This window comes from Hyperoodon ampullatus (genome assembly GCF_949752795.1).
Source record: "Hyperoodon ampullatus genome assembly, chromosome: 8".
Taxonomy (NCBI): Eukaryota; Metazoa; Chordata; class Mammalia; order Artiodactyla; family Ziphiidae; genus Hyperoodon; species Hyperoodon ampullatus.
In genome coordinates this window covers 101,352,158-101,364,512 of record NC_136921.1, presented here as the reverse complement: position 1 = coordinate 101,364,512, position 12,355 = coordinate 101,352,158, and the positions used below count along the sequence as shown (strand labels likewise).

Sequence of the window (12,355 nt, the reverse complement as noted above, 5' to 3'; positions counted from 1 at the left end):
ATATTTTAACTGACAGTTAAGAGAATTTTTGATACTTTCACAAATGTTTTTAAGGTCACAGAACAATTATAAATAACCCAGCACAGTTTCCGTTTACATGGTTATTTGTACATTCCTGCACTAATGTACAAAGTGGTGACTGCAAATACTCCTACCTCAAAGTCTTAGTCCCTGCTCTTTCCTCTGCCTGACACAGTCTGACATCAGGGAGCATGTGGCTTATTCCTCCATGCTCTTAAAGCCTCTGCTCAGAGAGGCCTTTCTGTAAGTCATCACCCTTTCCTCCCATCACTTATATTCCGTTTACATTGTTTTCTTTTTCTTCACATATTTATTATTTCTCTACATTCTCTAGACAGTAAGCTTAAGGAGAATGGACACTTTATTGCAGTCACTCTTACATCCCCAGATTCTAAAATGATACTTGGCACACACATGGCATTCATAAATTTTTTTTGAAGTTTTATGAAGAAGGAGATCTAAATATATTAACATGGTAAGCTATTACAGACATAAGTATAAAATGCAGTACATAAAACAATCAACAAAATCCTGTTTTTAAGAATCTATCAACCTATCTACACGTGTATGTAGAAAAAGACGTGGAAAGATGCTTAACAAAACTTTAACCAATCAATATTACTCTGGGGGGTGGGACTGGAGTGGGGGTGGAGAATAGGACGATTTTCTCTTTATACCTTAAATATTTTTATATTGTCTCATTTTTTCCCCCAAAATATTACTTTTAGAATTAAGGAGATAAAGAGTAAAGAAAACAGAATGCATTAACTATTGTCATGATGCCATTTTCGACGGCAGCAGTAAGTGGGTGTTTACTGTGAGGCAGGCTCTGTTCTAAGTGGTTTCAATACACAGGGAGCCTATGAGGCAGGTGTTGTAAGTATGCCCACTTCATAAATGAGGTGAATAAGGGTCAGAGAGGTTGAGAAACGTGTCCAGATCTCATGGCTAGAAAATGGTTCTTTCAGATGCACACACTAGTGGTTCTTTTTAGAGGCAAAGGATGTGGCGCCTGCGACATGTATGAGACTTTTCTGTCCTCGATGATTGCTCACCCTGCAGGCCTAGGCGACCCAGACGTACTCCGCATAGAGCTCTCCACTCGAGGGCTAGCCACTTCAGGAGGCTGAGGAGGAATGAGGGTTTTCCGAACTGCCATTCTGAAAGAGTAAAGAGACAAACCCAGACGGCATTAAAGGATAAGAACTACACATTGGCTAAGTGTACCTATGGCTAGGTATTCTTTAATGGATTTTCAAATTTTATCAAACGAATGAAGGCAGATTATTTAAAAAACCAAATAGTACTAAAACAGTTTTGATAACGTACAGCAGATCCCTTCCCCCTGCCTCCCCACTTCCTGCCCGTCTCTCTTCAGGAAGCAACCATTGCGACTCTTTTACCTGGTTCTTCTACTTTCTACCTACACATCTCCTTTGTACTTAATACTAAAATTTAGGGACTTCCCTGGTGGCGCAGTGGTTAAGAATCCACCTGCCAATGCAGGGGACACGGGTTCAATCCCCTGTCAGGGAAGATTCCCCCATGCCGCGGAGCAACTAAGCCCAAGCGCCACAAGTACTGAGTCTGTGCTCTAGAGCCCACGAGCCACAACTACTGAGCCCACACGCCACAACTACTGACGCCCTCGCAGCTAGAGCCTGTGCTCTGCAACAAGAGAAGCCACCGCAATGAGAGGGCCGCGCACCACAACGAAGAGTAGCCCCCCCTCACCACAACTAGAGAAAGCACACAGGCAGCAATGAAGACCCAACGCAGCCAAAAATAAATAAATAGATATATAAAACATAAATAAATAATTAAAAAATAAAATAAAATTTACATCTGTTTAGTAGTTACAATCATTATTGTACCTATGTATTTATACTGACCTGAGGAACTGAGTGAAAACAGTTGATCAAGGTAGCTAGTGATCCACTGTGTCACGCAGTAGAGAGGCCACGCGTGGCTCCAACTGACAACTAACTACTGGAGCTTAGCAATGTGGAAGTCCTAAGTGATCTTGACACGTTTAGTTCTGGCAGAGTGGTGCAAGCAAATGCTAGAAGAGTCGGTTTGAGACAAAACAGCTAGAACATACCACTTTGCAATGCCTAATCATGAACGCACCCAGACACTGATCATAAGACTGCTAAAATCTCAAAAAGGTTGACTTTCACACAGCATATTTCTCCTGATAAAAACACTAAACCACCAACTTAGGAAGGAGTCTTGCCAAAAGGGGAGAAAAAGTAAAGTGCACCTAGCCTTTAGATTCAAGTAACAACTTAGAGAAAATGTGGAGGAGAGGATAACAAGTGAAACTAGGCAATGGGGTCAGTGGGTTGAATTGTGTTCCCTAATATGATCCATCCGAGTCCTAATCCCTGGTACCTGTGAATGTAAAAAAAATAGGGTCTTTGCAAATGTAATTAAGTAGATAAGATCATTCTAGAATTAGGATAGGTCCTAAATCCAATGATGGGTATCCTTTTAACAGAAAGGAGAGGGAGATTTGAGACACAGACACAAGAGGGAAGGCCACGTGGATATGGAAGCAGAGATTGGAGTGATGCATCCACAGGCCAAGCAACACAAAGGACGGCCAAGAGCCACCAGAAGCTGGAAGCAGGGCATGGAGTGGATCCTCCCTGAGAGAGTTCAGAAGGAACCAACCCTGTGACGTGTTGATTTCAGACTTCTAGTCATCAGAACTGTGAGAATAAACTTTTGTTGTTTTAAGCCACCAAAATTGTGGTAATTTGTTACAGCAGCCCTAGGGAACTAACAGAATGGGGATGCAATCGACAAATTAAGGGAGAGAGTTGGGAGGGGAGAGGAAACTCTACAGGACAAAAGACCAAGTTTCTTCAACAGACAAACTGCAAGGAAAAAAGAAATGGAGGTAACATATATTAGAAGAGTCTTAATAGACATATCGACCAATCGTAATGTGTGTACCTTATCAGAATACAGACTCAAATAAAGAATATAAAACAAAACAAAATTTGTGACATTTGAGATCACTGGAAGTTTGAAGAATGACTAAATATTTGATAACATTATGGGGTTATTACATTTTTTTAAAGTATGTATTTCAATAAACACATGCTGAAATATATACAAATATATACAAACAATATGATGTGTTCCCTATGATTTGCTTCAAAGTAATATGGTGGAAGGTGGTGGATAGGCATACAGATAAAACATGAACTGATAAGTTAATAACTGAAGTTGAATGATGGGTATAAATTCAGATGTTCAAATTTGTATTATGTTTAAACCTTCCACAATAAAAAGAAATAAACAAAAAAGCAAGACCACTCAACCCCCCATTCCTCAGTACAAACAAGCCCTTCAAACCCCTAAAGAGATACACTACTATAAACCCACAGAATGACCAAACTTAAAAAAGAGTGCCAAATAACAAGTGTCGATGATGACAAAACCAAGGACCCCACTGCTGGTGAGAGTGTAAATGGGTACAAACACCTGGACAAACTGCTGGCGTTACCTGCTGGAGCTGAAAATGAGCACAGCCCACATCCCAGCAAATCCCCTCCGAGGTACATAACAGCACTGCATTTATGGATGCATCAAAGGTGATGCACAGAGCTTCCCTGGTGGCGCAGTGGTTGAGAGTCCACCTGCTGATGCAGGGGACACGGGTTCATGCCCCGGTCCGGGAAGATCCCACATGCCGCGGAGCGGCTGGGCCTGTGAGCCATGGCTGCTGAGCCTGCGCGTGTGGAGCCTGTGCTCCGCAACAGGAGAGGCCATAGCAGTGAGAGGCCCACGTGCCACAAAAAAAAACAAAGGGTGATGCACAAAGATGTTCGGGGTAACATTATGGCCCTAAACTGGAAATAACCCAAATATCCATGGTTAAACTATGAAGTATTCTCAGACAAGGACATTTTATATAACCATAAAAAAAGTTACAATTATATGCAGTAACACGGATCAATCTCCCAAAACCAAGTGAAAGAAGACGGACTCACACAAAAAAATGTATATGATTCTATGGGAGCTCAAAAAGAGGCAAAACAAATCCATAGGGTAAGAAGAAAAACTGGTTAGTAATCTTTGGGGGAAAGTGCTGGTAATGTTCTGTTTCTTGACCGATACAGCAGTTATACATTTGTGCTGACTCATTACACTGTACATACATTATCTGTGCAGTTTTCTATACTTCAGTGAAAGTGCTGAAAGAAAGAGAGACTGGACGAAGTGGAGCTAGCAAATAGAGACAACGTCTTCATTTTCATTGCAAACAGGAGCAAAAAAATGGGGTAGAGAGTGGAGCAAAGTGGAAGAAATGACAAGTTTATACTTTTTTATGTGAAGGATCCACTAACAAGAAAAAACTGATGGAGGAGAGAGGCAGAAGAGCTGGAGCACTGTTCTCACGGAGGTGAGACGGGATGCAGTCGGGTGCTCTGGAGAGATGCCCCGAGAGCTCAGCTCTGAGTGATGAGTACACCACTGAGAGATGGAGGCGGAGCTGGAGACAGAGGCAGGCAGGCACGTATGCGACAGTTAGCTTGTGAACTTCTCTTTTGCTTGTTTCCATTTTCTCAAGCAAGTAGCAGAAAGAGAAAAGTAGGCGGCACATTCATTAGCTACAAGTGAACGTGGGAGAGGAGGTGTGGAAGTCTGGAAAAGAGCAGAGGTCCACGGGCGTCTGGAGGAATGGCCAAGGAAAGCAGACTGTGCTGGGCCGCCGGGAGACCCCAGGGGAGGTGTGTGAGGTTAAGCCGGACGAGGCAACACTCTGCTGCACACAGGCAAGCGGCACAATGCAAATTAGGCAGAACGTTGCATTTTAACTCTGATTTTGACCAAGTGAAGAGGAGGACAGGGAAGTTGAGGCTGTACGCGAGGAAATGATTGCAACGGACCACAGACTCTGAACCAGGGAGAGCAGACAAAGAGGCCAGGAAAGGCAGTGAGGAAAAGTGAAAAGGTGGTAAGGACCAATAGACTGAAGGCTCCCAGCTGGGTCCTGTTGGGAGTCGCTGCCAGGGACATGGAAAGAGAGGCGGGCTGTGGGACCCTAGGGTACAGAAAAAGCTGCTGAACTTTTGTGCTGTGGAGTGCTAGCACTCATGGGTGTGCCCTGCTGAGGGAGGGTGGATGCAGAGGATGCATTCAAGCAACTGAGAGGCCAGAGAGCTGGGAAATCATTTCTGTTTACATTAAAGTTGAAGATGGTACGACACAGCCAGACACTATGTACCTTCTGGACAAACACAGACCCCAAATCAAACCTGAATCTGTCCCACAAGGAAGCCACCAGCCACATGGGGCTACTAAGCACTTGAAAGGTGACAAGTGCAACTGATGAGCAAGATTTTAAACTATATTTCATTTAAACTAATTTGAATTTAAAAACTGGTATTTGATTCAGTTACTGGAAAACTTTTCAGTGTGTCTGGATTAACCTGGCTATGTGAAACTACTCTTTCAATTGCAAATTTTATGAAATCTAAATACAGACCAGGAAGCATGTCTGCTGTTGAGAAGGAAGGGCCTGAAAGTGGCAGTGAGGCCCACAGAGGACAGCCACCCCACCTCCAGGCCCAGTGACAGGATGGAATGGGGAGGGACAGACAGCCACCACCCTGGGGAGAGCCGAGGAAGTCGAGACCCCGAAGAAGAGCCAGGTTCCAATTAAAGCAAGAAGCCATGCTCAGAGAAGGTCAGGCCACAGGGGACTCAGATGATGACAGACGATCTCAGAGGGCACAGCAGAAGGGACTTTGGAGGTGACGAAGCATGGGAGAACGGGCAGATCTCATTTTGTCCAGCGCTGTGAAATTTCAAAATATTTTACCTTGGTGCCAGTTTGTATCCATTGCCATCTACTGTACCGAGCATTTCGTGGTTCGTTACAACAGGAAACGCCTACCCTTCGGTTTTGGTGATTCTCTATGAATTATTTTTCAGTCATCCCTCTCCTCTTCTCTGATCTGTCTGGCTGAAACCCCATCACTTGGAGGCAGGAGCTCGTGAACTGGTTCTTTAAATTTGTGGTCTTTTCTCTCCTATTCTCTATCTCTTTGTCTTTTTGCTCTACTTTTGAGAGACTTCCTCAATTTTACTTTTCAAGTTTTCTACTGAGTTTTTGATTTCTGGACACATTCCTGTTCTCGGAATGCTCCTTTTGTGGAGCACGGCCTTCCTGTTTCATGGATGCAGTTTTCTTTGGTCCTTTGAAGATGGTACTGACGGTGTCTGTCTCTGGTCATGTGCTCTTACGTTTTTAGTTTTCTTCTCCTTGCCGAGCCTCTGCATCTTCCGAGCTGCTGTTTTCAGTGTGTTCACTGTGGCTTCTATCTTGCATTGTCAGAAGAACCCTCAGATACCTGATATGCTTGGCTGCACGCTCATGATGACGAGTGGGGGCACTAAAAAGCTGGTTGGCAGCTCTGAGCTTGTGGCAGGGCTTGTTTACTTTAAGGGCAATCGGAGCCCTGTCCTTAGTGTCCTTAAACCCCTACTGTCGGTAGCCTTAGCTCTTTCCCCTCGGGCTGGAATGGACCCTAGAAGCAGAGTACAGGCGTCTTCTCACTTTCTGTCAACAGAGTTAAATTCAACTGCCAGGGTCGTGTCAGCCACGAGGGAGAAGTCTCAGCACTCCACACAGGCTTGGTCCCCTAATCCGTTTTTGGTACAGCACCATGCCCTTCACTGTGCTGGCTGATCCCAGTGGACCATCTGCAGAGTGTACTGGGGCTGGAGAGGAGGGGCAGTGCACCCCACTGTGTGGGCAGAGAAGGAAAGGAAGGGCTCTAACCACTTTTCAGACAGATTTCAGCCCAGCCTTTTACCCCCAGTTCTTTCTGCTCCTGGTCCTTTTGAAGATTCACAATTTAAACAAGGATGGTTCTCAGCGCTCTTCTCTGCAGACTTAACGTTCACCTTTTTCACAGCTAAGGGAGCGAGTGAGCACTTGCCTATTTGCTTTCCAGCTTCAAAGTCTTGCTGCTGTTGTGTCTTCTCCTATTCTCCCCATCCCTGTGAGTTTATAATCTTTTTAAAAAAAATTTATTTATTTACTTACCCACTTACTTATTTTTGGCCGTACCGTGTGGCTTGTGGGATCTTAGTTCCCCAACCAGAGATGGAACATGCGCCCTTGGCAGTGAAAGCGTGGCATCCTAACCACTGGACCACCAGGAAATTCCCTACAATCTTTTTAAAAAGCCTCTTTACTAAAAGTTCTGTAGGGTTTGGAGAGGAAGAGAAATTTAGAAGTGCATATTCAATCTGCCATCTTAACTACAAGCTCTGCCTTGTGTTTTGATATGGTTACTGTGTCATGGACTGACTTAGTATTAAGACAGAGACTCTGGTCTCTGTTATGGCAGAGCACATACCTTCCCACCTATGACCCACCAACTCAGAAGCTTATATGACAACACAGAACACTATCTGCTACTAAATATGACCCTTAATACACTTGGGAAACTGCTTGCCCCGAGAAACAATTCATTTAGGGCAATGAGGAAAAAATACACAGCACACATTACTGTGGCTAGCTAGACAAGCCTGAAGAGTTCAGTTCAAGCTACTTTAGGGGTTCTAGGATTAAACTCTCAGAACCAGAGAGAACTCCTAAAAGTACATAATACGCAACACATGCTTACAAAGTGACACCCAACTGACTCCTGGATTCTTACCATCCTGCAGTCTGAGCTTGGCAAGCCTCTACTGAATAACCCGGCGGTCAAGTTATTTTGGAGGAAACTGAGTTTGCTATCAGCACTGGATTACTGCCTACCTGTTTACACCAATTATATCCAGAATTAGAGGTGTCATTTGGCACTTCTGGATCTACTCACCCATCTGTGGCAGGTTTCTTCCGGAGTATACTTGGCCGTGGGGACGAGCCCTGGGCTGGAGCGTTGGTGCTCGCACTCTGGCTGTGAGTCTGCACCACGGTTGTTGCTGCTGGGGCAGCACTGAATGGGTTGCTAATAGGGTTGGCTACAATTGTGGCTCCATCTGCCAACACCACTGCTGGAGGACAGGAAAGAACAATGAAGAGAAGGAAACGGAAGTAACATTACTAAAATGTCACGTCAGACAAAAAACAACGATCAGACCACCACAATCAAGAGTATCCATGTTAGGACTGTCCAATTTCAAGAAGACGAGGGATAAGGACAAAAGCAGATGGCAAAGTGGGAGAGGTTACAAAGTCTACTGATGCACGATCAAGAACTTCTTTTCTTTGCTCTACAAGCATAATTACTAAGAAGTGAGACAAGATACATCAAGTATACAGTATACTGCAAGAAATGTTCTGCTACAGTGTTTTGGTGAAATAACCACCACCTCGCAATTCCTAATAATGGTACCAACATTCCAGCCTATCTTTACAGCTTTACAAACAACTCCAAAAAAAAAAATCTTAGGGAATTCCCTGGGGGTCCAGTGCTTAGGACTCCGCACTTCCACTGCCAGGGCCCAGGTTCAATCCCTGGTCGGGGAAGTAAGATCCCGCAAGCCAGGCAGCACGACCAAAAGGTAAAAAAGAAAAAGAAAATCTTGAAATGGAATGAGAACACTAGTCTTATAAGGTGAATGTACTCTCTCAACTAAGAGCTCTTTTAGAACGCTTCTCCCCATGGGCAAATGCATGTTAGGCTGTTTATGTACGTAGTTTCTAATGCTTACAAAGACCCTGACAAGTAAGTTCTAAGCAACTCATGTTACAAAGAGAAAATTAAGGCCTAGCGAGCTTACTTGAGACCACAAAGCCAGCAAGTGGCAGAACCATGATTCAAACCCTGTGTACCTTTCCCCTCCACACCAACTTCCATGTAAAAAATTAAAATTACCTGAAGTCTTTCCTTCAGGCTGAGGCTGCTGGGTCCCTATTGGTGCAGGCTGAAGTCCTTGGGTGCTGATTGGGGTTGCTGAGTGAATGCCCTGTGTGCCTATGGGGGCTGGCTGGATCCCTGGGGTCCCAATGGGAGCTGGCTGGATGCCCTGTGTACTGATGGGGGCTGGCTGGATCCCTTGGATATGTCGAGCGTGGGACGCATCCACTGTCATCAACTGCATGGGGTTCAGGTGGACTGTGGACGCCACCCCAACTCCAGTCTGAGCCGTGATAGCAGAGTTTGGAGCCTGAGCTGAAACTAAAAATGATGCAAAAAGTGACAAAAATGTTAGCTTTGATTAGCACAGTCCACATAAGGAGAAAAACACTCAAATCAAAACAATTTTTCCACTGTTCAAGATCTAAACTCTCAGTTAAAAAAAAAAGTGCTACGTAAACCCTACACATTGAGGTTTTTTCCCCCTATTTCCACCAAATTGATACGATCTCTCTGCAGATTGCTAGAAATGTTATTAAAATGAGAAAAAAGCAATCATTTATTAAAAGCCAAATGTGAGCCAGGCAACTATGTAAGTAATTAATATAAAACTTCTGAGATACATCCATGCCTCCAGGTCAAGAATCTTTGCTTTAATTGATAGAACCACTATCACAGGCACTTCTGAAATACAGTAGTTGTGAATTTTAAATTCCAAAATATGCACTGAAGAGAGAATTAACTTGTCCTTTTATCTATCAGGCAAACATATCATCTACTGTGTATATTAAAAACAAACAAACAACAACAAAATTGAAAACAAAAACATTCCCAGGAAGCAACAAAAGAATAAGGGATTTCTCACTGTTTGTGGAAAGAAAACAAACAAAAGACTTTTCTTCTCGGTCATCCAAACAATCTGGAAAAAGATATACATATCCCCATGTTCACTGCAGCATTATTTAGAATAGCCAAGATATGGAAACAATCTGTGTCCATTAGCGGATGAATGGATAAAGAAGATATGGTATATATATCCATACACACATAATGGAATATTACTCAGCCATTAAAAAAGAAAAATCCGAAATACTGCCATTTGTGCCAACATGGATGGACCTAAAGGGTATCATGCTTAGTGAAATAAGTCACAAAGAGAATGACAAATACCATATGATCTCACTTATATATGGAATCTAAAATGCAGAAAACAAAAATAAACCAAGCTCTTGGATACAGAGAACAGACTGGTGGGTGCCACAGGCAGGGGTGGAGAGTGGGCGAAATGGGTAAAGGTGGCCAAAAGGTACAAACTTCCAGTTATAAGATAAATAAGTCATGGGGATGTAATGTACAGCATGACGACTATAGTTAGCAATACTGTATTGTATATTTGGAAGTTGCTAAGAGAGTAGATCTTAAAAGTTCTCATCACAAGAAAAACAATCTTTAACTGGACGGTGACAGATGTTAACACCCACTACGGCTCTGCCCTATACTTTCTGAAAGATGCTTTCCAAATGTCACTTCCTTCAGGAAATCACTCCTGACCTCCAACCCTACCTTCTCAAGTAGAAACAACCTCTTACCTCAGAAGCAGCATGGCTTTGCTCAAGCCCGTCTTTCGAGATTTAGCATATTATAGTATCTCTTCATGTCTAATCTTCCTACTAGACTCTAAGCTTGTTGAAAGCTGTTTAAAAGTCAACTTTAAAAACAGAGCCTAGCATAAGACCTTACATAAAGTAGAGTTTCAATAAATATTCAATAGGATACTGTAAGCTGGTTACTAAATCATTTTTTCATTTGTGTCCATCCATGTTTAGATTCACATGTCTGAGAAATAACATATTACCCCTCATCTGCACCAACAATGACAGTTAGATCCTGGAAGAAATAAAGTATTGAACGTACTATTCATTTTTCTGTGTTAGTATCTATCAGGGCTACAGCAGTGATGAAAGAAGAATAATGTAGAGAAACAGATGACTGGCAGGATCCCCAACATTTCAGACAGTGCTCTTATGATGGATTTTTACAATAAAGGTTTATACAGAATGACAGTGTCTGCATAGTTGATTCTAGGTCAAGAGAGACTCTGCATGCCATTTTCAGCTGGCTAGCATTCAGAGAAATACATAGTGGTCATGAATGACCTTCTCCAGAAAAGCAAAATGACTGCACTGTTATAGAAGTTATCAATTCAAGGTAGTAGATGAAGGAGAGAACCTGAAGGCAAGTGCTGTTACTGATAAAGAGACTTAAGAATTTTCAGCAGTTAGTGTAACACACACACGCATGAAATTTACTTCCTAATTGTCAACATGCTTCTATGATACTTTTTGCATCCTACTTTTGACAACAGTCAATTAAACAGTATTCTACTTTATAAGACTGTTAATAAAAAAACACTGTTATAAAGTTCCTTTAAAAAGAAAGTTTTGAAAAACAAACAGCCCCCACCCCCGGCAAAAAAAAAAAAAAAAAATCAAAACACACACATAGAACAATGTAGAGATGGAGGAACCTATTTTCAAAGCTATTTAAACCTCAGTATTGGGACTTGCCTGGTGGCGCAGTGGTTAAGAATCTGCCAATGCAGGGGACATGGGTTCAAGCCCTGTTCCGGGAAGATCCCACATGCCACGGAGCAACTAGGCCTGTGCACAACTACTGAGTCTGCGCTCTAGAGCCCAAGAGCCACAACTACTGAAGTCCACGCACCTAGAGCCCGTGCTCCATAACAAGAAGCCATTGCAAGGAAAAGCCCGTGCAGCTCAATGAAGAGTAGTCCCGCTCACCACAACTAGAGAAAGCCCGCACACAGCAACGAAGACCCAACGCAGCCAAAAATAAATAAATAAAATAAATAATTTTATATATATATTAAAAAAAAAACCCTCAGTGTTTGAAAGTTTTAGACTAGCACTGTCCTAACGAAAAAATAAGTCACACATGCAATTTTAGATTTTCCAGTAGCCACATTAATAAAGTAAAACGCAGGCCAGGGCTTCCCTGGTGGTGCAGTGGTTGAGAGTCCGCCTGCCGATGCAGGGGACACAAGTTCGTGCCCCGGTCCGGGAAGATCCCACATGCCGTGGAGCGGCTGGGCCCGTGAGCCATGGCCACTGAGCCTGCACGTCCGGAGCCTGTGCTCCGCAACGGGAGAGGCCACAACAGTGAGAGGCCCGCGTACCGCAAAAAAACAAACAAACAAACAAAAAAAACGCAGGCCAAATTAATTTTAATGACATATCTTGTTTAACTCAATATATCCAAAAATTATCATTTCAAAATATAATCACTATAAAAGTTATTAATAACATACTTTACATTCTCTTTTCCATATAATGTCTTCAAAATTCAGGGTACATTTTACTCTTAAAACACATCTCAATTCAGAGACTAAATTTCAGAAATATTCGATTTGCATCTTGATTCCATAAAATCTACAATTTTGAAAAAAGTAGTTGCATATCACTAAGTTGCTCCAAACATAT

General features: G+C 42.8%; 1 protein-coding gene across 4 annotated transcripts in view; it reads right to left on the bottom strand.

The window, feature by feature from the left end:
* The window catches only part of SAP130 (Sin3A associated protein 130), a gene marked incomplete at both ends in the record, with an annotated part of 73,854 nt that overhangs the window by 34,220 nt on the left and 27,279 nt on the right, over nt 1–12,355 (bottom strand). The window contains 3 exons of one of the 4 annotated variants that reach the window (XM_079710550.1): nt 1,077–1,181; nt 7,872–8,049; nt 8,874–9,176. In XM_079710550.1, coding sequence (XP_079566676.1) covers nt 1,077–1,181; nt 7,872–8,049; nt 8,874–9,176 — 586 coding nt within the window. The remainder of the gene's footprint in view (nt 1–1,076; nt 1,182–7,871; nt 8,050–8,873; nt 9,177–12,355) is intronic. The other 3 variants (XM_079710551.1, XM_079710552.1, XM_079710553.1) reach the window with 3 other exon arrangements.